General features: G+C 43.8%; 1 protein-coding gene across 1 annotated transcript in view; it reads right to left on the bottom strand.

Annotated features, from left to right (window-relative positions):
- Positions 1–556: 556 nt before the first annotated feature.
- GALR1 (galanin receptor 1) overlaps positions 557–27,526 on the bottom strand; it is a 658,006-nt gene continuing 631,036 nt past the window's right edge. Inside the window, exon 3 of the mRNA XM_086965186.1 lies at positions 557–2,923. Coding sequence (XP_086821312.1) covers positions 2,603–2,923 — 321 coding nt within the window. The 3' untranslated portion in view covers positions 557–2,602. The remainder of the gene's footprint in view (positions 2,924–27,526) is intronic.

Below are 27,526 nucleotides of genomic sequence, written 5' to 3'. Positions count from 1 at the left end.
CTCCCGCGTAGCCGTAGGTCGCAGCACGCCGCATCCAGTAGAGGGGTGCGAAGACCCCAATGATGAAGCATGACACCAAGGGTCCTTTTGGTGTGTGAGGGGTATTTTACACACACTGTGTGCTCCCCACCACTGTAGGGAACACTCTCTATTCAAAGTTGGATTCTTACTGTTTATGCATGTACTGATAGGGAGAACGTATCCAATAAACTTTCTCTCACTCCCCCTTTTTGTTACTTTCATGTTCCCAAGCAACTGCCATGGTTTTTGATGCATTCCCAGATTTACCAGTGTTGGTAAATTTTGATATGTGCCAAAAAGATGCATCTTCCCAGGGGAGGCATAACTAGGAAAAATATCTACATTTCTCCTTGTTTCTTTCACTTTCTACGTGTGCTGCATTAAAAACCAAAATATAAATAAAAGGCATTGTCATATACAATGCCAGTAGCTCAAACTCGTGTAAATGTGAGATCTATTGCATTGCCAATGCAAGTCATCATGGACAATGGGAGGGGCGGGAGGGGGACGGGGAGGGAGAAGCATGGACATGGGCGGGTGGGGGGGAGTAAAGAAGGCACTATTGCACGTCGTGCCTGCAGTAAGAGAAACTAAATAAAGAAAATATTGCGCGTAGTCTAAGTAATAGGTACTGTGTACCAACCAAAGTAAAGGGACCAGTCGCCATGGGAGGTGACAAATAAAGAGGAGGCGGTACTAAGGAGCCTATTTCCGAATCAGAAGCCAGCATTTAGGACAGACACTGACACTAGCCAATGGCAAATATGGGCAGAGTGTGCCGGGCTTCTATTCCATACTCCACTACAAGTCTTACAGAGCAGCACATGTGCGCTGCCACTAAGCTCGACCTAAAAAAGAAATATGCCTCCCAGGATTGGTTTTGTGCAGGAAAGTGCCCCTTCCTGCACATAAACAATCCTACATACAACACCAGCACCCTTGTATCATGGTGCAAGGGTGTCTGCGTTGGTTCTAGGCAGTCCATTTCGCGCCAGCACATTGGAAAGCGCAGGAATGCACCGTATTGCCTTAAACGCAGCCCATCACTGTCCTTCCCCTTTTAGGCAGCACAGCCCTGCATTGCATTGCGTGATTAACTTCGTAAAAAGGCCCCTAAATGTCCTCATTGAGGCATGTTTCATTAGCAAACTCACATTGCTTCATCGCTGACTCAGTTTTGGGCCTTTTTTTTGCATACATCTGTACTTATTTCTAGCGAAGTCAAACTGCAAGAAAAACCTTGAAACATCATAAGCCTTGCCCGAAACTACAGATTCTAAGGGAATGGGACAAAGACAAGACTCTTTAATCAAAAGAGTCATTGCAGAACAAGCTGCCACAATTTGTGGCTGGAGGAGTGAACTCAGGTGAATTACTCTCTTGAGTCGCCATCATGCGACTGTAAGGTCCCTCTTCCCCAACCTACTCAAGTCCATTGTAACACCTCCCTCCCATCACTGCTGATTCTTCCCCGTAATTATCCCCTTACTTATTACATTCATGCCACACGAATTCATTCTGCAGACAGAAAGTACAGAAAGTAGTAACTTTATTCGACAAAAAAACACGAAATGCTTACTTGTGTAAATTTTGTGAAATCATTGGAATGCCATTGTTCTACATTTAAAGGTGAGTTTTGCTCTCAAATAAAGACCTGCACAAGTGGCTAGCAACTGTGCACTGTCGCCTGATGATTTTGCAGCAGTGCAAGGTAATCCATTGCCGTTTTTGAATTGGCGTTTGCATCAAATAACATACAATGTCATTTATGTAACGTGGCTTAGTGCTAATGTTCATTCGGTTTTGGCTTTGGGCGCAAATGTCACTGCGCTGGTACAAAATCATGTTGTGCTGGTGCACTTCATGTTACATAGGTGTAGACACAAAAACGTATCTTTAGAGAAATGGAGTATTGATTTTACATGCAGTATCTGATTTACTTGTCTAGCAACACCTATAGGAATCCATATGCCTCAAGAAAATGGATCATGTTGTAGCTTTCTAAACCTACCACATTGAGTCAAAAAAGAGCGCCCACATTGAGTTATGCAGCTTAGCAGTTTCTACAAACAAGCACATCACACCAGAATCATTGCTGGAGCAGAGTTTTTTCGACGTGATCCTAAATTCAAAGCACTTTTACAATGCAAACAATCAAAAATAATGCTAGATACACTTGGAATCATTGTTACAAGGAATACAGTTTGGTTACCGAGCCATTCTTGGCATGTGTCATTGCCAATGCGCAGAGAGGTATACACAATGTATGTCAGCATGGCATGTGTATCAGTAGCACAATGAAGGGATTTTGCTCTATAACTAACTACACTGCTTTTCCCTTCACCACGTGTGCCTCATACGGGGACCATGGACGAGTTCAATCTTAACAACCATTAATTTCTATATATAATAGTCTACTATTTTCTTGTTTCTTAACACAAGAAGGCTCAGCCCCCAAAAAAACTTTATTGAAGAATATTTGCAGTGATTGTTTCAAATGATTTTGGTGAATGTTGTGCTTTGTTTCACAGAGAGTTCTTTGAGATTGAAACCGACTTTGACAGGAATCCATGCACCATTTTCAAACGTGAGTACAGTTGGTCGAGGCTCCTGTTGTGTCCAAGCGACTTTTAGTTTCTTTTGCGTCATTCTGTGGTGAGACATGGCCTATTTGGCACTTGAACACTTGCTTGTAGGACTTTCGGAAGTTCTCAGAGAGAAAGGCATAAATAATGGGGTTCACGGACGAGTTGCTGTACGCCAAGCAGTGCGCCGCTATCCTGAAGAGGAACGAGGCTTGTGTGAGCGGGAAAGCGCCGAATTCGACCCAGAGATGAATCACGTGGTGCGGCAGCCATGATATTCCAAAAACGATGACAACCACCAGCACAGTCTGGGCAGTCTGGGTAAAAAAAGAAATATTTGCAAATTATTATCCAACGGAAAGATTGAAGAAACTTATTTGAAGATTATATATTGCAAATTGAAGTTCAAGAAAAGTTCCTAGAATATTTAAACTTTTTGAACTGCTTTGAAATTACTGTCATGACAGAAAAATTCTGATCTTAAATGAAATTGCCAAATACAGACAATAGCAGGAGAACTAGCAAAAATAACAATAATAGTATAAACATACTGGGAACAGAAAGAGGGAGTCTTCTCAACAGAAAGAGGGAGTCTTCTCAGAGACCCAGCACTTGCTTGTGTCCACATGTATTAGAACGGCAGAGACAGACATTTTCGGCCACATGCATCCTAGTAAGGTTTTGCGATTCCTTATTTGCGATTTTTAGGGAATCGCAAATAAGGAATCGCAAAATGGGATGCATGATTTAAATCGCATAATATTTGCGATTCGGTAAAAATCGCAATTTTTACCAAATCGCAAATATTATGCGAATTCTAATTTTCGATTTCGCAATTCCCATTGATTCCTATGGGCCAAAAGGCCCAAAAGGAATCAATGGGAAGGCATTGATATTTTGCGAATTTCAATTAGCGATTCGCAAAATGTTAATGCATTCCATGGGTGCAGGGGGGGTCCAAAGGACCCCTCCTGCACCCCTGAAATGTATTTTGAAGTGCATGTTTCACACACACATGTCCTAAGGACATGTTTGTCTGTAACATGACAGTGTTTTAAAATGCAATTTTGAGCATTTTAATACATTTTCTTAAATTACCACGAGGTTCACCCTCGTGGTAATTTGCACCCCTTAATTGCGAATTCGCAATTTGAAACACAATCATTCATTTCTTTTACTGAATCGTAAATTTGCGATTCCTTAAAAGCAATCGCATTTTTGGAAATCGCTAAAAATAGCGAATTTCTCAAAAATTCATGATGCATCCCAAAAACTTATTTAGGAATCGCAAACGGCCGAATTTACCGATTCGCACTGTTTGCACTTCCTAAATAGGTTGATGCATGTGGCCGACTGACTTAGTCTGTGCTGGAAAGAATGTCAACACAAACCTGGAAAGAAAGATCTTAAATACTTTCAGCAAATTCCTGATGGCACACCCTTAAATAAATGAACGTTCTCATAGATTGATGTATTGCCAACTGTATTTTGTTCTGTACCATTTCGGAGCACCTTCTGTTCTAGAGTGCGAAGAACGCATCAGTGCCTTGAGGTGTATTGTACACAAAGTCCCAGATATACACTGTTAGCTAAGAAATTAGAATGCTACAAAAATCATTCATATTGGATCTTCCTCTTTCAAAATATTGCTTTTACTATTGTTTTTATGAATTTCCACATTTTCATAAAATGTAAAGCCACAAAATATAAATCTTAGAAAGCATATATCCTTCTCGTGACTGGGATTCTCAAATCGAAGGTCATTTCTTTATCATTTGATAAATCCCCAATTCATTTTGGTCAAAAAGTCTTTTATAAGGGCTATATTTAATACATCTTTCACCAAATACTATTGTAAATGCATTCACATTTTAGAAGCCAACACCATGTAAACAAAGATCAACATGGTGTTCAAGAAGTGGGATCCTCTCACTCCCATTCAAAGGTGATTGAGAGCTAGCAGTTCGTAACTCTTAAAGACCATGTCACTGAAAAATAATTTGTCCTCATGACCTGGAAGGCAAAACTGGTAAAACTCTAGCTAACCGGTGCAAGAAATGTCAAAATGAAAATGCAAGCCTTATTGTTCTGCATTCCTAACTATCCACCCCACCATCTAATTCTAGTCCCCTCATTCAACACAATCAGCAATTAAAATAAAACTATGCCCTTTGCCTACTACTTCACAGTCCTCCATAATGCTAATCTACCACATGCCTGCTCTTCCTTGATCTGGTTATTAAGTTGACTTGTCTGTGAGGGGTGTGGCTTGGGAGGATATCATGGCGGAAATGGGAAGAGGTCCACAACAGACCCCTTTCAATTTCAGAATGGGCGAAAAAAAAACATTAAGAGCACGCAGTGGTCCAAGGGACGACTGCCTACTCTTACAAAATGATTTTGAAACGTAAAACATTTTTTCCTTTTGAATGCATCCCATTTTCCTTTAAGGAATATGGGCTGCATTTAAGAAAATACCTGCTTTATTAAAAAGCAATCACAGACCTGTTTGTCTTCTCACCTCAGCAGACCACCATCCCTGTGAAGGCTGCAATTCATAATGGGTTGCACATTACAACCTACCACATTAATATTCATGATGCAGGTAGATTTACGATCCAATTGGAATTGCTAAATGAAACTCAATGAGTTTCATACATTAGGAATAGCAATTTCCTACATGCAATTTGCAGAAAATCGTAGTTAGGTAATCTCTATTCTTAAGACTGATACATCTAGCCATTTGTTCTCAAAATCGATGTTCATTTGCTACCTCGATATCAGCCTACGCTATTCCCTCCTAACCATCACTGTAGTGAACCCCGACCCTCAATATCGTACAGCCAAAGTAACACTGGCAGTGAAAGGACCTACCTTCATAAAAAGGTCCAAATAAATCTGTTGTAGATGCCCTACCATAATTCTGCGAATTCTAGTTACATTTAAAAAGTAAATGGCATGCACATAATTAACTTTGGCTGAGTCATGCATAAAAATACAATAGGCTGTTAAACTTTTTGCTTTTTGCTTCAGGCAACTAAATTCAAAACACAACACGCCGATTATACATCACCCTATATCATGACATTATTTTACATCCCGGGCAGCAGATTTCAAAGCAACGCTTTTGGAAGTTCACAGATTCTTAAATTCCACCATTTTGAACTATGAAAAGTCAGAAGATAATTCGTTCAAATACGGTTCCATCTAAACACATCACTCACTCACTGTTATGTTATTTTCAAGGAAACATATGTCAAGCCAAGCCTCGCAGAATGGGCTGGGTCACGTAATGGCCCCCAATAGGCTTTGGGTCTTATAATGGAAAAGATATTCGAGCCCTGTACAATCAAGAACCCCTCCTCCACAACGCGCAACATGCTCAAAGTCAAAGTGGGGTTGTCTCTGGCCGTGGCTGTGTAGGACCAAACGTCTCTGGAGCGAATTTAAAAGGTGTATTCAAACATTTATATACACATAGAGTAGTTTTATCTTAGATATAGCTGTTTGGCGAGCGCTCACTGCGATATGCTCGTGTGCTGTTAATTTTAAAAAACTCTTTCGTTTGTTATTTGATGCAACTTTATTTTTTAGCGTTCTCACCTGGCTTTTAAACTCCCCTGTGCGCATACTTGCAATTAAACTGTGTCCCTCACCGCTACTTTGGCGGCCCGGTCCCTCGCGCTTTCGAATTTTCGAAGCGCCATCTTGGATAGGTGCACGAAACGATAGACACTCCCGCGCTCTAGCAGTCAGGAGGACTGGCCAGAGACTGATGCCGGGAAGCGTTTAAAAGGAGGTAGGGCATAGGACTTTCCTGTTTGGCGAGCGCTCACTGCGATATGCTCGTGTGCTGTTAATTTTAAAAAACTCTTTCGTTTGTTATTTGATGCAACTTTATTTTTTAGCGTTCTCACCTGGCTTTTAAACTCCCCTGTGCGCATACTTGCAATTAAACTGTGTCCCTCACCGCTACTTTGGCGGCCCGGTCCCTCGCGCTTTCGAATTTTTGGATCGCCATCTTGGATAGGTGCACGAAACGATAGACACTCCCGCGCTCTAGCAGTCAGGAGGACTGGCCAGAGACTGATGCCGGGAAGCGTTTAAAAGGAGGTAGGGCATAGGACTTTCCGGTTTGGCGAGCGCTCACTGCGATATGCTCGTGTGCTGTTAATTTTAAAAAACTCTTTCGTTTGTTATTTGATGCAACTTTATTTTTTAGCGTTCTCACCTGGCTTTTAAACTCCCCTGTGCGCATACTTGCAATTAAACTGTGTCCCTCACCGCTACTTTGGCGGCCCGGTCCCTCGCGCTTTCGAATTTTCGGAGCGCCATCTTGGATAGGTGCACGAAACGATAGACACTCCCGCGCTCTAGCAGTCAGGAGGACTGGCCAGAGACTGATGCCAGGAAGCGTTTAAAAGGAGGTAGGGCATAGGACTTTCCTGTTTGGCGAGCGCTCACTGCGATATGCTTGTGTGCTGTTAATTTTAAAAAACTCTTTCGTTTGTTATTTGATGCAACTTTATTTTTTAGCGTTCTCACCTGGCTTTTAAACTCCCCTGTGCGCATACTTGCAATTAAACTGTATCCCTCACCGCTACTTTGGCGGCCCGGTCCCTCGCGCTTTCGAATTTTCGGAGCGCCATCTTGGATAGGTGCACGAAACGATAGACAAACCCGCGCTCTAGCAGTCAGGAGGACTGGCCAGAGACTGATGCCGGGAAGCGTTTAAAAGGAGGTAGGGCATAGGACTTTCCTGTTTGGCGAGCGCTCACTGCGATATGCTCGTGTGCTGTTAATTTTAAAAAACTCTTTCGTTTGTTATTTGATGCAACTTTATTTTTTAGCGTTCTCACCTGGCTTTTAAACTCCCCTGTGCGCATACTTGCAATTAAACTGTGTCCCTCACCGCTACTTTGGCGGCCCGGTCCCTCGCGCTTTCGAATTTTCGGAGCGCCATCTTGGATAGGTGCACGAAACGATAGACACTCCCGCGCTCTAGCAGTCAGGAGGACTGGCTAGAGCTCCTCTTAAACCGAGGGCGATGACGCGCAGCGTGTGCGCGCAGCGTGGTCGCCGCAGCCACGCCGGAGTCACGCCAGAGTCCAGCCCGTCTGCGCCCGTCCGCGCTGAGTCCGGGCTGGACGGCTGGACCACTGGCCAATATAAGGTAGGCGCCCCTGTCTTGAAATACTCTTTATAGGATGTACTGCGGCTTAAGCCCTCTCCAGCCCCATGCTTACACCGGTACAGACCAGAGGAACTCTTGACATGTCCTGGCTGTGCTTGCTTTCAGAGAGAGGCGGATGAGCCTCAGCTCTCTCTTCCCCCTGCTCCTCCGGAGCCTCGCCCTTTGTCACCACCTAAAAGTCCTAGCGAGTCCGGTCTTCTCCTCAATGCTCGCTCGCTTATTAAAAATAATATCGTATTCAAGGAGCTAGTTCTAGATAAAACACCATCCTGGGTTTTTATCACGGAGACCTGGGCCAAAGACTCTTCAGGCCCTGATCTGGTCGAAGCGGTCCCTGAGGGCTACTGCCTAACCCGATATGACAGATTAGGCCGTGTTGGCGGTGGCCTGGCTATTTTGTATCAGGACAAATTTCACTGCCATACTATACCCCTTTCTGATCCTAAGGATGTATTCCAGGTCCTATATTTTTCCCTTTCTGATTCTGTTAACCCAGCATTCAATGGAATCTTGGTCTATCGCCCCCCTGGCCCAAGAGCAGGATTTGGGCAGAAACTGATGCAGGTTTTGGAACCCTATTTTGGCCGACAAAATCTTACTATTCTAGGCGATTTCAATTTCCACCTAGAGCTATTGGAGGCTTATGACACTATTTCCCTGGTGGAAATAATGTCAGCCTGTGGACTCACCCAACTGGTGAATGGTCCCACCCACCAAGCGGGGCACACGCTCGATGGCATCTTCTCTAACGACCCAAGGTTGACAGTTACCAACCCCTTCCATCTCTCTTGGTCGGACCATCTGGCCGTTCCCATCAATATGACATATCCTACAGGGGATTTTATTAGAAGGGTCTCGAGCACTATGGAAGTGCGAAGGAACCTCAAAAAGATCAGGGAAGACTCCTTCCACCCATGGACATCCAGTCTGTCCATTCCTCGGGAAGTAGACACCTCCACAGCGGTTTCTATATTTGAAAACATCATTTCGGAGGCACTAGAGGAGCTAGCTCCTGCTAGGTCCTGCTACTCTGCTAGGAAAAGACCTTCAGCTCCCTGGTTCTCTGAACAACTCCGGCTTCGTAGACAGGAAGTAAGAAGGCAGGAACGCCTATGGCACTCAAGTTGGGCCCTTAAGGATAGAGAAGCCCATAGGGTCCTGCTTAAAAACTACAAACTGGAAGTTATTAAGACCAAGCAGGAATATTTCACGGCACTCACTTCCTCACTTTCATCTCCTAGAGAACTTTTTAGGATTGTTGATTCTCTTACGTCCCTCCAGACTCCGGATCCTGTGGTTGCCTCTCAGGACCTGTGTAACAAGATAGCTGCCAAAGATCGCTGACATCTACACTGCTTTGGAGGTCCAAAAATCCTTGACCGCCGTACCCTTGCTGTCTGCTCTTCCTGAGTCCGGTGATGCTGAATCTCCTCAACATCAGGATCTGATATCCTTTCCTCCTCTTTCTTGTCAGGATCTTGAAACCCTGCTTGATAAAACCAAATCTGGCTCTCCGCTGGATGTCTGTCCGCTAAAGATCCTCAAGCAGTGCAGAGAATCTCTCCTTCCTCCCCTGGTTGACATCATGAACAGGGCGATGAAGGAAGGCATTTTTCCCCAGCAGTGGAAGAATGCTGTAGTAAAACCTTTGCTTAAAAAGCCTTCTCTGGACCCTGGGGTGTTAAAAAACTTTCGCCCCATCTCACTGCTCCCGGCTCCCGCAAAGATGCTAGAAGCCCATCTGAACAAACATCTGGCTACATTTGTGGAGAGCTCGGGCTGCTTGGATCTTTCCCAGCATGGCTTCAGGAGGGAGCATAGCACCGAGTCTGCCCTCACCATAGTGCTGGATAAGATCCGCACTAGAGTTGACGAGGGTCAGACCTCCCTCCTGATCCTTCTAGATCTCACAGCGGCCTTCGATACCCTGTCTCCCGTGGTGTTAACATCTCGCCTGAGGGAGATTGGGGTCCGCGGGCCTGCTCTGGGACTTCTTTCCTCTTTTCTCGATCATAGAGAACAAAGGATAATGCTGGGATCGTTTCTATCTCCATCCCTGTCTGTGCAATGTGGGGTCCCTCAAGGGTCAGCGCTCAGTCCTACCCTTTTTAATATCTATGTGACCCCCCTTGCCAGACTCATCAGATCTTTTGGGATGGAGGTAGTCTCCTACGCGGACGACACCCAGATCCTAGTCTCTCTCTCCCAGTCAGTTACGTCAACTGCCGCCAACTTTAGATCTTGCATGGAGGCAGTTGGCCAGTGGATGATCCACAACTCACTAAAACTGAATGGGGAGAAGACGGAGGTGATGGTCTTTGGAGGAAAAGAAACGATCTGGTCGGCTGAATGGTGGCCGAACTCGCTGGGCTTATGTCCCGAGCCCACCTCGTCAGCAAAAAACTTGGGAGTCATGATTGACCCCACCCTTAGTATGTGCCAACAGGTCAACAGGACTGTTTCGACCTGCTGGGGGATTATCCACATTCTAAGGAAAATCAGGCACTTTTTGTCACCCCAGGCAAGAAAGCAACTTGCTGTCGCACTTCTGGGCTCGCGACTGGACTATTGCAATGCGCTGTATGCAGGACTGAATAAGAGTCATCTACAGCGCTTGCAGGTGGTCCAGAACGCGGCAGCGAGATTTGCTCTTGACCTACCTAAACGTGCCTCTGCCACCGAAGCCCGAAAGCAACTTCACTGGCTCCCCGTTGAGTACCGGATCCTTTTTAAATCCATGTGTCTGGTGTATAAAGCATTAGCTAAATCCAGCCCTACAGGCATGGGATCCATTCTATCTCAGCATAACCCCGGTAGGAATCTTCGCTCCAGTCACAAACTTCTTCTCTCTGTGCCTCGCGTTAGAAAAGCAAGATGGGGAGGCAAGGCCTTTTCTAACCTGGCACCTAAATGGTGGAATGCCCTCCCTCTGGAAGTAAGATCCCGCCCCACTCTACAAACCTTTAGATCTGCTCTAAAGACCCACCTTTTCACACGTGCATACCCTTAGTGGTGCTCTACAAACTTTTGATTGGTTCTTGATAGGCGCCTTGACACCTTCGGGTTTAGTTTGCGCGTTATAAGTTGCTTAATAAATAAATAAATAGTTTTATCTTAGATATATCCACTGGTATCCTAACGTTTTCGTTTTGTTTAAAGAGGGAATACAGCCATTCAGTCATTGGCTTTACTTGAATTAGATCTCGGAATCATATTAAATAAGACATGATGCCATAGGTACACTATGTAAGCGACTTCTACGTGCTGTAGTAATACTGTGGTCAAGGCCATAATACGTATAATGGATCATTCCCACTAAAAATCAGTCACGATAATCTGATCAAAGCAAAATAGTCAACAGAAAGCATTCCAGTGAAAGCATTCCCACGTAACCAATGTGTTGAGTCATAATACGGTGTATTGTGAAAGCATTGAGAAGTAGAGATGAACACAAACACACTTAGTCAAAACAGCGTGCGTAAAATGATTAGAAAGATATAGCCATTTATCACGAAAACACAACACTTGGGTATTCTTATTAAGTTTTGGCTCATTCCTAGTATTTGCCACTCGGTCTTATTCAATTCATTTGTCAATAATATTGCAATATAGCCCACCGAAGAGAGGAATGGTGGTTTTTAAAGACCCTTCTCGTAGTTATTGGCTTGATCTGCACCCTGAGGCAGAGGAGCTATAAAGCTATTAGAATATTCCACCTAATGAGCATAGAATGTTTTGTATTAAACAGTAGGAAAACAAAACACAAGCATTGGTCTGTTGAAGCAGAAGGGCTGTCAGCAGTGGCCTGACCCTAAGGGTGTAAGAGCTCTTTCCTCATACCTTTCAGTAGACATAAGGATTGTCTGTCATGCTGAGCAAAAGAAGACACTCTTTCTCTTCAGGTCAGGCAGGCATGTGCTATATATGCACTAAATGAGCAGGTGCCTGGCTGCCAGAGCTGAATTTTGCCAGGTTGCAGATGCTTTGGCGCTGCCGGTGTGACCTCCTCATGCCAGTAAAGTGCTTAGAGGCCCGCCCACTCATGATAGAGGGGAGTGTCACTGATAGCGTTGGATCTGAGTGCTTCAATTTTAACCCCTGAAGTGCTCAGGGCTGAGTGTCAATCAGTGACACCTTGACACAGAGTGGGGTGTGGTCAGCAGTCTCACTGACCCCCTTCTACTTTGTGATGAGCCAGTGACTGCAACATCCTCTCAATTGAGGTCAGCCAATGGGAGGAGGAAGCAGTCCCGTTCCTTCTCGAAGCTCAGGGGCTTGCCACCCGAGATAACTGTTGCAGCCGGTAAGTTTTCTTTTAATGTTTTGTGTGTGCATGCTCATGTATATATCTATGAATGTATGTGCATTTGTGAGTGCATGCTGTGAATGTGTGTGTGTATGTGTGTGTGTGTTTGTACATGTGAGTGATCAGCAGATGTGAGTATGCTTTTGGATGCATGGTGAGAAAGTGTGCCTGTAGATTGGTGAGTGCATATGTGTGAGGTGTGAAATCGCCTGCCCCCTCCTGCTCGAATTAACAGATGCCACTGATGTCTCTACAAGCCCTTATTGACCCTGAGCCAATCCGTTATCTTCACTGAAGCTATCAACATTCCAATGTTCTAGTGAGCCATATTTGTTTACATTAGGAGACGCTTGGGTGTAGAAAAGGGCTTTTAGTAAATGTATCGTTATAGTTATCTTTATTTACTGGTTAGGTTTTGCATATTGTAAATATGTTCTACATTTTCAGAATGAAAGCCAAATCACACCACCTAGAATTCTTGTGCTTGTGTCTCTTCCAAAATTGAAGGAACTAACCCCTAGATGCATCAACATTGTCATTTGCGATTCCTTAATTGCGAAAAATAAGGAATCGCAATTAAGGATTCGCAAATGGCAATGCATCATTAATTTCGCAATTTTTTTGGGATTCGGTAAAAATCGCATTTTTTACCGAATTCCAATAAAATTGCGATTTCCAAAAAGCGAATCCGATATTCCCATTCATTCCTATGGGCTGAAATGCCCATAGGAATGAATGGGAATTGCGAATTCGCAATTTCAATTTGGAATGCATCAAAGCCTTTCAAGGGTGGAGAGGGGGGTCCCACGGACCCCCCCCTGCACTCATGAAATGCACTTTTACATGTGAGTTACATACACACATGTCCTAAGGACATGTGTGCCTGTAACGTACACGTTTAAAAAATGCATTTTCATGCGTTTTTAAACATTTTTCCAAATTACCACGAAGTTCAACTTCGTGGTAATTTGCATTTGCAATTTTGGAAATCGCAAATGTTTTGGGAATGATGCATTGCTGTTAAGGAATCGCAAATGTGCGATTCCTTAACAGCAATCGCATTTTTTTGGAACTCGCAAAAAAAGCGAATTCCAAAAAATGCTTGATGCATCCCAGTAACCAATTTAGGAAGTGCAAAAGGCCGATTTATGCGAATCGCACCGTTTGCACTTCCTAAAACGGTTGATGCATCTGGGCATAAGTGTAACTTTCTGCTTTATAGACAAACAGACAATTTTACTGCTTTAAGAGATTCAAAGACAAGCTTTGTGGAAATCCTGAGGATAGATGCCTTTTTATTTAGTTCTTCGCTCCTATCATAATATATTTCTATTGTTAATTGTCCCATGCCTCATATTAAGTGTCTCACATCTATCCTTGCATGTCCAGTTCTTGATTGAATTATCCTGATGTTCTTAATGACTCACTACATCATGTTAATCACTTTATTCATATCCTGCTGTCTCACTGACATTTTAGTCCAACAATCTCCTCTTCAGTTCTAAATTTAAGTCAGTGGTTGTGGGTGGGGGGCACTGGCACTCACTTTGGGACAGCTACTTATTTTTCCATCAATGAGACATTTCGCGAGTTCAACAGAGGGAAAAACAACACACAAAGTAGAAAGACGGAGAAAGACAAACACGGAAGCACCGTTACAAAAGGAGAAAGCAGCAACCTGCAGATGTGGGATAAAGGGATGCTGATTGTCTGATAGTGGATTGAAGTGGCCTATGGTAGATTTAAGACTAAGCTGCCTTGGTATTCAGTACAACAACATTACATTGCACCGGCTTGGGATTTTAAGCAGAGCTTTAGGCATGGCATTCAATCTGCTGCAAAGTAAACGCTGCTCCTCTCGCTCTTTGCAAAGATATTCATGCAAATTTTTCTGTTACAAAATCGTTCTACAATCATATTTGTACTCTATTGGTCCTTTTCCTCCTCCATCTCCTACTCATGGTTGCATTCGCTTTTTCTGTTTTCCAGTTTCTCTCCTTTAGTAACATACTCCTTTTTAAAACTCTTCACTTTTGATTGCACCATTCTTCTTATCTTCCACAATTCTTTTTAAATTGATCTTCTCTTTTCTTTTGACCTGCTTCACATATTACCGACTGTAATATATATATTCACTTTAGAAACCAAAGGTTACAGGGACATTATAGTTAGAAAAATAGATTTTGTTCAAACTTAGAAATGACGGAAAAAACAAAGGTTACAGTTATAGTTGGACTCAGATTTCACTCGTGCAAAACCATAGAAAGTCAGCAGTTATAGTTACCTGAGCTAACTCTAACTTACGCCCCGCAATGCACTGTTTATGACCTCACATATTACATGACTCATGCCATGGTCAGTGACATCACTGATGAGAATGCCCCCCTTGCATTTTTTTTTAATGAACTTGGCCCCAGGGAGGTGGTGGTCCCTGGGTCCCAGGGGATCCCTGAGGGCCCCCTCTACAAATGTATTAAGGCCCTGGGGAGGTGGTGTCCAAGAGATCCACAATTTTCAAATAAATAAGCCCTGGTAGAGTGGTGGTCACCAGGTCATAAATAAACCTCGGCTCAGATTTCACTCATTCAAAACCACAGAAGTTCAGCAGTTTATAGTTACTTGAGCTAATTATAACTTAGCCTCTGCGATGCACTGCTTATAAAATATAACATCACTCATGACGTAACATGCTAAGTCCAGAAACACTAAAGGGTCTTGACTCTACTCAGTAAGGCTGAGTCACCTTAACAACAAAACAGAAAAATTGCTAATACTGATCAATACTCCAAAACTTTATTCCCTAGCCAAAACCTCTGAATGAAACATATAGGTCCGCACTTTTTACTACACCATCAATGACTTTATTTAGCAAATATTTTGCACATTACTATACCAACAACCCTTTATAAACATGTGTTTCACCAATAAATACAAAAGTAAAGAAATTACATACAATAGGGTCAAATTCCTCAAACTAAAAAGACACAGAGACACCAACACACACTCAATGCAAACCTTCACACATTCCAAACAGATTCAGCCAAACATTTAAACCAGACACTCAGTTCAGTTCAGTAAATCTTTATTCGATGATTAAAAAGCATCATAAAAGTACATATATACAATTAAAAGTGCAATTAAATAACATATCTGAACTCCATCTAAAATCAGCCATACAGATTTAAGTAAACTAGACACTCACACCATCCAACCATCACACCAGGACAGGAACACAATTACTTTTACGTGGCCCCAAACCTGATGGAACACACTTAAAATCCCAAGGACAAACAACCAAAAACAATCCTATCTGTTTCAAATAGCATACAGAAATGATTCTCAATTATCACAAATTTCTACATTCTAGACCTACTTCATTACATAAATGAGTCAATTACATAACATGGTTTGTTTGACAAAGGGAAAGGTCGACACGTTTCGAACCCAACTCTTTGTCTTTATTCCCTGTCTCCAATATTGCGAATAAATCTTAGCTATTTATTGTTGAAACATGTTTATAAAGTGTTGTTGGTACAGTAATGTGCAAAATATATGCTAAATAAAATAATTGATGACGTAGTAAAAAGTGCGGACCTATATGTTTCATTCATAGGTTTTGGCTAAGTATACAACATGCTAAGTGACATCACTGATGACATCACTGATGAGATTTCAAATGGCATCATTGATGACATCATCCACAACCACAGACACACCCACTCACACCCTATAGAACCTCTCATACACCCACACAACTACTCATTTACCCATTAACAGAATCATATAAGTACTCTCACAACCACTTACTCATCCATATAGTCACTCATGCACCCGCTCACTCACTCTTACAGCCATTCAAACAACCTCTCACTCAGCTACTCAAACTGCCACTCACTCACCCATACAGCTTCTTATATATCCACATACTCACTCATACAGCTGCTCACACATCCACTTGTTCACCTATACAGCCACTCACAAACCCTCCCCCTCACACATACAGGTTCCCAAGACAGCCACTCACCCATACAAGCACTCGCCTACTCACTCACACACCCACACAACCAATTACATATCCATGCTCAAATCCATGCAAGCACTCCCACACCTGTTCACTCACTCATACAGTCATTCACACATGGAATCACTCTCCAATACTACCACTCACACACCATCTCACATAACCAAACACCCACCCAAACAAATATCCATACAGTCGCTTACACACCCACTCACTCACCAATACAGTTACTTACATACCCAGTCACTCAGTCATATAGCCATTCAGACACCTACTCAACTCATCCATACAGCCACTGACACACCCACTCACTTTCTAATACAGCCACTCACACAGCCACCCACTCACCCACAAAGTTATTCTCACACCCACTTATACACTCAGGGAGCCACTCACTCACCCACTCACTCACCCACTCACACACACACCAATACAGCCACTTAGACACCGACTAATACATGGATACACACAGTCAAATAGCTACTCACAAAAGTACTATCACTCATTAGTAGTGTACCTAGTATACTAATTTACCTTTTGTAGTAGCTTAGTCTTTGACAAAAATAAACTCTTACAAAAAACTTACACTCACTGGATGAAGTCATCAATGATGTCATTTGAAATGTCATCAGTGATGTCATCAGTGATACCATGAGTTATGTCACTGACCATGTAATGAGTGATATAATAGTGAGGTCATAAGCAGTGCTGAGTGCTGAAAAAAAAAAGAAAAAAAGACAATGGAGACAGGGATACCCTGACCCCAACGCCAGCTGGTAGGCTTTTTTGCGATGGATCTGCAAATCAGCAGCAAAACAAAAAAATAGCTCGGGCTCCTGTGTGTCTTTTGTAAAAATACTCACCGGGTTGGTCTGGTCCCGAGGGCAAAATTAACTTTATAACTTCGGAAAGGGAGGAAATTGGCCTACTTATTCCTGGAGACCCCATCCCCTGGGACTAAGGGGAATAATAAAAGATGAAGGAGTCTGCACAACCCCCTCCCTGAGCCTAAAAAGCCCCATGGACCCCCTCCCCTAGGCTTAGTAATTGAATTAAGGGAAGAGTTGAGCGCCCCCCCCCTACCAGATCCTAGTTAGGCTCCGTGGATCCCATATCCAGGGTGTAAAAAAAATGAAAGGGGAAGAGAACACACGCCGCCCTTACCCAATCCTTAAAAAGGCCCTAGGGAACCCACTCCGTGGCCGTCTTGCACTTGTTAATAGGGAGGGGGCGAACGGTCCCTCTCCCCAACCCCTTGAAGGTCCAGAGACCCAATTCTACTGAAGAAGGCTCAGTGACTGTGTATTGGGGTGCCCAACCATGGGACACAGTATTATGTTTGAATTGTTTATTTATATTGTACAGTTACTTAAAACCATTTGCAATACATCTTACATGCCAGTTAAAAGAAAGTTAAAAACAGCAGTTATAAAAGAAGACATTTGTATGTAACACTCTCAAAACGATGTATTAAAAGACAATAAATATATGAATATATATATATCTATACATTGATGAAAACAGCAAGAATGCCAGTGCGTCCTTTTTACAAAATTTCTTGCGTGGTTTAAAAAAAAAAATTAATTACTAAAATAATGTCTTCTCCGTCTGGTTAGTGGGGGGCACGTTTACCTATTGAATCGAATTAGCCTTCATCTTGCCTGACCCCTCATCTTCCATAAGCCTATTTTGAAGCTCGGCCATGTATTTTCCAGGGGAACATACGCCGCTCTTCCCCAAGCCTTAAAAAGGCCCTGCGGAACCCACTCCGTGGTCGTCTTGCACTTGTTAAAAGGGAGGGGGGCGCACGGTCCCTCTCCCAACCCCTTGAAGGCCCGGAGACCCAATTCCACTGAAGAAGGCTCAGTGACTGTGTATTTGGGTGCCCACCCATGGGACACAGTAGTTTCCTTCCCTGCACTACCGTGGGCAGGGAAAGATATGCTTGCTCTCATTTGGTGAGAGCATTTTTTAATCTTCTACCAAACAGGAACAAACATGGAAGTCTGCTCCCAGGTGTAGGGGGGTCTTAAAAATGCTTCTGCCCTCTGGGAGAAGACTTCAGTTCTGTTTCCCTGCTCTATCAAGTTGCTCCTGCCTGGAGGGAGCATGCGGAGATAGCTGCTTCATCCGAGTGGGAGCTATGCAGGATCTTGTACCAAGATGGGAGTAGGCTGGGGTCACGGGGCCCTGGGGCTTCCCTCGAGGCCTCCAATGTGGTACTTGGTAAGTGTCCTGTGTGGGTACTGGGGCACCCATCTATAATGTAGACATACCCCAGGAGATGGGGTTCTCGGGACAAAAATAGGCTTGGGGTGAGTAATGTGTGGGCCTCCTCCCCTTTATATTAGCATGCAACCCCAGGGTATAGCGTATCCAAGGCCAAATAAGGCTCGGGAGTGTGGCTGCATGTCTCCCTCCCATGACTAATTGCATTTGGCCTGGAAATGGGGTCTTTGGGGCTTAATGAGGCCCGAAAGAAGGGCTCTGTGGCTCCTCCCTTTTTTTAATTGAATTTGGCATGGAATGGGATACCAGTACCTAATGAGGCTTGGGAAGGGGGGTGGGGTTCACAGTGAATATTAAGAGTTGGGAGGGGGCTGCACAGCCTCTTTGTGGTTTGTACTGACTCTCTGCCAAGTATGCCCTTTATTTTGCTTTCTTTCCTGGTAAGAACTGCTCCTTGCTTGCTCCTTGTCAATTTGTGTTGTATATTTAGTTCTAGAGCCTTGCTGTTACCCCCTTGCATGTTACTGTTTGAGTGCCAGGATCCCTGGCCACAGCTGACAACCTAGGTGGTGTTTCCTGTCCAGTGTCAGTATTGTTTTTGAGTTACTTTTATATCATCACCATAGGTACTAGCTCCACAGAACCTGCCTTTGCATGTATATCCTATATGGGGATATTTGCAGTCAGTATATGTAAAAACAATAGTAGGTGAGGAAGTTACTGAGCTTCAGTCTTACTGTGTCGAGCTCCTGAGTGCTTTACCACACATTCCCCTTATTTTAATGTGGTTATATATATGTCTTGCACATCTGTCCAGGGTCTTAGTCTGAGTGTCACATTTCCTCTTGTGGGTCTGTCCTTTCTGGTCAGTAACTCTTTTATTAACTTGTGCAGAGCTTCTCTTGCACTTTGGATCCCCTTTCTACTCTGACTCTCTGTTTGATCTTGGGCTGCTCTGTACCCAATTTTCCATCTACTTGCAGTCCTTGCCAGATTCCCTGAAATAGAAATTCACTGAAAAAAACAAAGGTTAAAGTAATATTATACTTAGGTGAAATGTACAGCAAAAAAGTAACATTGAAAACTAAAACATATAGTGTTCACCAGATATAGTTGTCTCACTTAACTATAATTTGTTGCCTAGGGTAACTATAACTCATGCTCCCACCATGCACAGTTTTCTCATCAATAATTTCATTGTAAATGTTTTGGTGATATTATCAATGATCATGTAGATGATGTCATGAGTGATGTAATATGTGGGGTTGACCAAGTGCTGGATGAGAGCACAAGTTATAGTAAACTTAGGACACAAGATATAGTTACTTGAGATAACTATAAATGGTGACTTTTTGTGTTTTTTAGAGTTTACAAAGTTACGTTGCTTATGAAAATTTAATCTAACTACTACGTTACTTTAACCTTTGATTTTGTCAGTGAATTTTTAGGTTTGAAAAAAAGTAAATTAATATTTTATTTTCATACATGAAGCCAATCCGCACTTTGGCAATGCATGATGGAGGGTTGGCTGTAGGCAACCAACCCCATGCTGCGCATGACGACGTGGTAAAGGGACTCTGGCACAAGGCCAGGCCTGCAGCCCGGCCCTGCGGTCAACGCCTCCATCCCCCACTCAACACTCTACACGCTATATATTAAGCACATCTATCATCTTTCTCCAACATTACCAATAATTTAACCAAATGTATATTTCAGTAAATCACACAATACTATTAATAATTTCTTAAGAAATATTTCATAACGTTTAAGTAAAGTGCAAGTCTGCGACTCTTTCTTTTTACATTGTTTTTATTATTACAATTTTGGGGTGAAAATGTTGCAAATAAGTAGTCACAGATTTTTTTTTCTTTAAGCCGATAAAATCAACATGTGTCTAAGTCTACCAATTATTATTTTACCCTTTAGAAAAGGCAATCATAAAGGTATTTATAAAAAGGCCTTGCATTTTATTTGATACATCTTCAGGCCATATATAATACAACCTGCCCCTAGGTAGCACTGTAATCCCAGTGGCCAAGCAAAAGCTTCAGCCTGGTTTACGCTATTAAAAAATATGGTAAGTTCTGCTGGGGGTCTTGATATCAATGACCCAGAAGACACATTTTTGTTCTAGTGTTGCTGGGGGGCTGCAGAAATCCCTGAAGCTTTCCCTCATTAAAGAAAATGTGTGGTGATGTCATGGCGCACTCTGCTCTCTCCTTCCGCTGGCGCACTGGTGGCTCACTAACGCCAATGCAGACAGTGTTACAGGCAGGATTTCTTTGGCCTTACTATACAAAAACAATCTTTAGAGGCTTTTTCGTCTTTCTATGTGTGGTACAGAATGCAGCACACTTAGAAAGAGGAAACAATAAGGAGAAAAAAAGATATTTCTCCTCTTTGAGCCTCTATCCAGAAGGCATATCATTACCCTTTCCAGGTTTATTAACTTTGGTAAATCTGGGAATACATCAAAATGCATGGGTGTATATGTGGGAATACAGCAAAATGTGAATGTTTTGCCATTGTGCAACATACCGTCCATCATCTTGTGTTTTGCTTTTCATCCTATGTGGGAAGGGTATGCCCAGACAAGGATCACTAGGCCACTTGAGTCAAGCTATCCTGGCTGAAGACGGCTGATAGCCAGAAACCGGTCCTAGGATGCTTGATTCCGGTCCAGAGAAGACATGGCTTGGCAGTTCAGGCTGGACTTGTCACATGAGGCACAGGGTCAAGACTGATTTGCATATGGCCATGTCTGAACTGGGGTGGTTGGGTGAGCAAAATAACGATGAATTAAACCTGATATGTGACAGGGGGTGAATGTTTTGCCATTGTGCAACATTCCGTCCATCATCTTGTGTGTTTTGCTTTTCAGTATATGTGGGAATGCCCATGCTCCACCCATATAATGCTTTCATGGTGCAGAGTAATGCAAGACAGCAGTGGCCACCACTTTCCTGTCCCATCTTGTTTGTCTCTAGTTCGTCACTTTCTTATGCTCATTTCTGCTTGGTTCTCTTTGACTTCGTAGCTCATCTCTACTTGGTCTCTTTTGCTCTCTTTATCATTTCTACTGTGCACTCTCACACATCTATGCTCATTTTCTGCCTGTTTTCCTGTTTGCCTCTGTTGCTCTTCTGTGCTTTGATTCTATTTTGACTCCACTTTTGTCCCTCTTCCTTGTTCTCAGCTCCTTGTTTGGGCCTTCTCCCACTTGTTTCTTCCTCTGCGCAAGCTCCCTTCCTATTATTTCACCTTCCATGTTCTCCTGCATTTTGTGTCGACTCACAGGCCCGCCCACTGCCCCTGCTCTCCTCCACAACCCAGGAACTACTTAATGTCAGCCGCAGTGCAGTACACCGCTGCTGTGCGACTGCTCAACTAAAGCAAACATACCTGTGCCTGTCCATGACCCTCTTGTGGCCATGAAACTTGGTCCTCTCCCCACCCACAGATATCCTTCTTTACTCTCAGCTCCAGCCGCTATTAACGGTGCTGCTTCTACACTGCACTGCACCACACAGTATCAAATGAGCATTCTTCTGCACCACTTTGATGTTTTTGTGCACTCTCCCACATTCACCACTTCCTCATCAACTGAACCCAACTCTTTCACACCCACACTCTCCAGCCACAGGTGGCGCAACACTCCACATTCTCATAGATGTTCCTCAATGTCTGCTCTATCACCATAAATGCCACAGAGGTGTGAGGCCTGCTGCTCGACCATGCAGTATACCTGTTGTTCCTAACAGAAAACTAGCAAAACCCAGCATTGGCCCCTGACATTGCTACAGCCATCCCTCTCGGCAACAAGATCGCCAGGAAGGACAGATAACACAGGACAGGTGGCAGAATAGCCACAATATTCAAAGACACCACCCCCTTGGACACAAGCCCCAGAAACATTGAACACCTGTCCTTCAAACTCAATATCACAGCCAACTTCACCCTGGGTGGCACCCTCACCTACAGGCCACTAGGACCATGCACCAATTTTTCTGACACCAATGCAGACTTTGTTGTACCCATCATCCAGGACTCTAGTACCCTCACCCTCCTCAGAGACCTGGCCTTTCACCTGGAAGACTGTGCTGACCGAAACTCAAACACACTCATCAAAGACCCTAGTGACCATGCCTCCCCCAACATGTGAAAGAAGTTGCACACTCTACAAGTAACCTCCTCAACCCTATTTTCATCACCTTCAACAAAATTGTAGCAAAAAAATCCACAAAGATCACCTGGACCAACCATGCCCTCATCAAGTTCACCATTTCTGTCCCACACCAGCACAGAACTGCTACCACCAAGCCAGTCTGCAGAAACTGGAGCAACATCTCAGTGGAAGCCTGGATAACCATTTTCATGCAACAGCAGCCCGAACACAGCAGCAGCCTACCCGATTCATCACCAACATCAACAGCTGGATCACTGCCTGTAGCAACACTCTGGCTCCTCCGAAAGCAAAGCAATCCAACAAGATTCAGGCTATAAACCAGCTGGCACGCAGGGGAACTCAGGATAACCAATCACCACTGCAAGCAACTAGAGCGAAGATGGAGAATACGCAGATATAATGCAGACAGGAACTCCCACCACCAGACTGGGACCACTAAACATTCTGCACTCTCAAACTGCACTGATGCCAGCACCAATAAAAACAAAGCGATCTTCACCGTCATGAAAGATTTCACCTCCCCAGCAGCAGACTTCAATAGCATTACCCCTTCGCAGGACTTCTACCCCTCCGCAGCAAGCTTTCACTTTTCATCTGCATCTGCAGCAAGATAATCACACTATACAGTAACTTCAGCCCTCAACTGGACCCAAAAGACCTCACTACATGACCCCCATCTCACTCAGGGCAACCACTCTGACCACTTAGCCCACCATCTCAATGGATGAAAAATGGCTTCACTATGCAGTCCATACACTCTATATTCCTATTGTATACCTATGGCTCATGCAATACATTTGGAATATTTGTCTATCCTATATTTATGATGATCGTGAAATGTATTTTTTTATTGTAATCTATGTGATTAATACAATAAATTGTATTACTACATACAATGCATTCACTCCAAAGCCCCTTCAAACCCATGCCTCCAGAACACCTTAGCCAAAGTACTACAACCCGTCATCCCAGAGCACACCCCAATTCAAAACACCTCTATCCCTTCTGTCACATTCCTGGATCCATGAAAAATGCCACAGCACTCTACCTGCTCAAGAAGCCTTCTATGGACCCAGCGATTCTCGCCAACTACAGGCCCATCTCCTTGCTAACATACCTGCAAAAATCGTTCAAAAAATTAACCACATACATCTCGCCAGCCATGTCAATAAAAACCAACTCGACAATGTCACTCAATCCAGCTGCAGACCAAATGACAGCACAGAGGCGGCCCATATTACTGACACAGACAACATTCCTATGATTGTCGGCAGAGGATGCATGGCTGTTCCCATCCACCTTGACCTCTCTGATACGTTCAATGTGATATCCAACCTCATCTTCATCTGATGCTTGCATGGGATTGGAATTCAGACACAGAGAGTCAGCTCTGTCCTCTACGATTTGGACACCGCCAAACTTACATGTGGTTTACCACAAGGTTCCTAACTAAGAACAACCTTCTTCAGCACTTGCATGATCCCACTAGCAAGCATCATCAGACCCCAATATAAATGTTCTAGCCTACTCAGATGAAGCTCCGCTTCTACTCTTTGTTTCGGACACGACCCTCAGCACCTGGTCTAAGTTTTCCATCACCAAGACTAAAGTCACTGAATGGGTGACGGCCAACTGTCTTGCATTTAACACTGACATGATAAAAGTCATAATTCTGGAGAAGAACAAATCTCCATGGGACTTCATCTGGTGACCGAGTGAACTTGGACTAACACTCATCCCTACTGTCCATGCCAAGAACCTTGGTATTGTCATTAACAGCCTACTCAACATGATCGGTCAAGTCAACACCATCTCAGCTTCCTGCTTCCACACCCTGAAGATGCTGAAAAAATCTCCCTCCCACTTTAATGCCACATGCAAATCACAACCGAGGGCACTCCACTGGCTTCCACTTTGCAACCAAGCTCAGTTTAAACTCTTCACACACTTTCAAAGCACTCCCCAAACTAAGTCCAGACTACCGCAAAAAACAGATCTCTTTTCACAGACCTTTCAGGCACCTCTGGTGAGCTGGTCTCCTACTGGTACACATCCCATCCTTACACAGAACCAGAATCGGAGGTCGAGCTTTCTCCTACATTGTGTCTAAAGACTTGAACAAACAAACTTCTGCCAAACTTCATAGCCACTTTTTCTGTTTATAAATTATGCAAGAATCTAAATGAATTAAGGGCTAAATGAACGGCTGAATGAATTACCTGGTTTAGTAAAGCACACACCTGCTCTGAATTTTATCCCAGCACTGAAACTAATAATCCTACGGCTGCAATCACTCTGCAGCAAATAACCAAGTTCAGAGGTCATCAAGCGAAGTTTGCAATGGAGTTAATTCCAGGCATGTGCAGTCAATAATGAGAAAGAATGCCCACCCCTTCTAGCATGTCTCACTTGGCACCAGAGCAAGAGGGCCTTGAGAATAGAGCAGCATTCTTTATGGGCACTAATGAAAAGGTCTGGATTCCAAGTACTGAGGGCCTGCCAATTAATATGGCTAAAACAAGTGACTTAAAAATGAATTCCCTCTTAACAGGAAGCCAAAGAAGAGATCTCAAATGAAAGGACATACGTGTACGGTAAGAGAGCCTGAGAATGAGCTGGGCCAAAGTAAACCAAAACTGGTTCCAACCACTGCAGACACCTGTGGTTGAAAAGACAACAAGTTGTCAAATTTAACCCCAAAGTTTTTAACCATTGCCAAAGGAAAAGGAGGAAGAGCCCCATCAGGCCTGCATTTTGACCACCAGTCGCCTCGAAAAGTCCCAAATAAAAGCTTTTTCCATGTTGCACATTAAATGGCTATCACATAGCCAATCAAAGACTGCAGATAGGCATATTTTAGGAGGGCCACATACAACACCCTTCTCTTTCTGAAGGAGAAGAAAAGCTGAGTGTCACCAGCATATGGCACGTTCTTAAAATTGTGAGAATCCACTAATGAAGCAAGCAGGCCAGTAACACATTTAGGGGTCGATTCCGATCTCGCTCGGAAGGGCTCTAAGCACAACCTAGAAGGAAAAAGTTCAAGCCGTATGCGTGTTTTCCGACTGACTCGTACCGCTGTACGAGTGAGCAAGTATGATGCGAGAAATGCAAAATCGCCGACCGAATCGTTTCCGGTTCTGAAGCGCTCCGGACATCTCATCCGTAAGCGAACCATGCTGTGCAATGAAGGCGATTTCCGACCGAGCCAGAACAATGTCTGATTCGGACGGCCGAATCGAGTCAGAGCCTCCGACACGTAAACGCTCTGGGAAGCGGACTTTGGGGGTCCGAGCCAGACACCCCTTTACCCATAGTCGTACGAGTCAATCACAGGGGTACATGCATGTAGGTGCGGGTGGCCAGACGCGTCCCCACTACAGGGGCACCCTTGTGCGCAACATACCTTTTTCGTCAATGGGAGCTTATGTACGCATCGTACAACAGGTGCCCATTGACTTCAACGGGGCTCCGAGCAACCAGTGTCCGTCAGCGCTTGTTCGCATCATACTTGGGCGCTCGGAGCCCCAGAGCATGAGTCGGTCGGAAAGCCCTCCGGATCCGAGTCAGACTGAGCCTTCTCCCAGAGAGATCGGAATCGGCTCCTATAAAGGGTAGAACTTGAAGAGGAACCAACCAGAAGGGGCTTTAACCCAGAGAAGAAAGGAGCCAGCCAAACTTATTGTCCAAGATTCCCAAGAAAGGATTTAATTCAGTCAAGGGCTAGCCCCTTAACCTCCGGTGATTCTGTGGGAGGGAAATAGAACGTGTGCAACATGGTGTCAAAGTCAGCAGAAAGATCAAGAAAAATCAATGCTGCCTCTCTGCCCACATCCAAAGATATTTTAATGGATTTGGGCAATTCCAGCAAAGCTGTTTCTGTGTTCTACTTGGGCCAAAATCCAGAAGAACTAAGGTTCAACAATTTGTTGGTTGCACGGTCATTGGACAATTGTCTGTTAAAGATTTTCTCAAGGACGTTATCAAATGCAGGAAGAAGAGAAAGAAGAAATAGGTCTAAATTAAGGGTAAAATGCTCAGATCCATAGAATTTTTTTTTCTTGCAAATGGGATCACTTTTGCCCGCTCCTAGATTGAGGGAACAGTGGAAGTAGATGCATACATATACAAGAGCGTATTCAAACCACCTCTATTGCTTTAATTATTACAGCCATATGACAAGGGACATTAGGAGAACCAGATCTCATTCCAGAATAGAGTCTTCCGATTCTGCCTGTTGCCCAAGAGTGAAGGCTGGGCCCATAAAATTGTTTTCTGCAGCCAACACCTGAATCTACATCAAACTGGCTTGGATTGTTAAGATTTGATCTTTAAAAAACCCTGAAAAACTGTTGCACATTTCCTGAGTGGGAGAAATGCCACTAATACAAGAGACAGGTGAAAGGAAGCTCTTAACAGTTTTCAATATCTCATGTGGCCCACGCATTTCTCTGAAGAAATAAGCAGGCGCCTGCACATGTGCAGTTCTATCAAGCAGTACCGGTGTGGCGAGGAAGAGGAGGAGGGCAACCCGGGGACGCCACGGTAAACAGGTAAGTGTTTTTTTTTACTTTTTCAAAATTGCTTGTAAGTTATATCTTAATAGGGGGGTGGAGGCGGGCGGCGTAGCTGAGCTCCACGGAGTTCCACAGATCTTGTTTCCAACTCCGTGGCCCTCTGCGTAGCCCCTCTGCGCACACTACGCCCAGGGTTAGTTCACATTAAGCCTGGCATGAGGTTGGGAGAGCCTTTGTGTGTGTGTTTTTAAGTTTCGCCAACACTTGCGTTGTGCTTGCATAATCTATTCTATTAAATATAAATCTTAAAAGGGGCTTACATCCTGGCAATACTTTTCATGGGTCGTGCGCCTGCCACTTACCTTTCCTACCTATCTATTGGCTGTAGCATACTATTTCCTGTTTATCCTCCTGTGTTTCTCTTATCAGTCTTCCGTGGCCCAAGTACTGTTTACACTCACTTTTAT

Source organism: Lissotriton vulgaris, chromosome 4_1 (assembly GCF_964263255.1).
Source record: "Lissotriton vulgaris chromosome 4_1, aLisVul1.2, whole genome shotgun sequence".
NCBI lineage: Eukaryota > Metazoa > Chordata > Amphibia > Caudata > Salamandridae > Lissotriton > Lissotriton vulgaris.
Note: the sequence above shows the minus strand (reverse complement) of the source record. Positions and strands in the feature narration are given on the sequence as shown.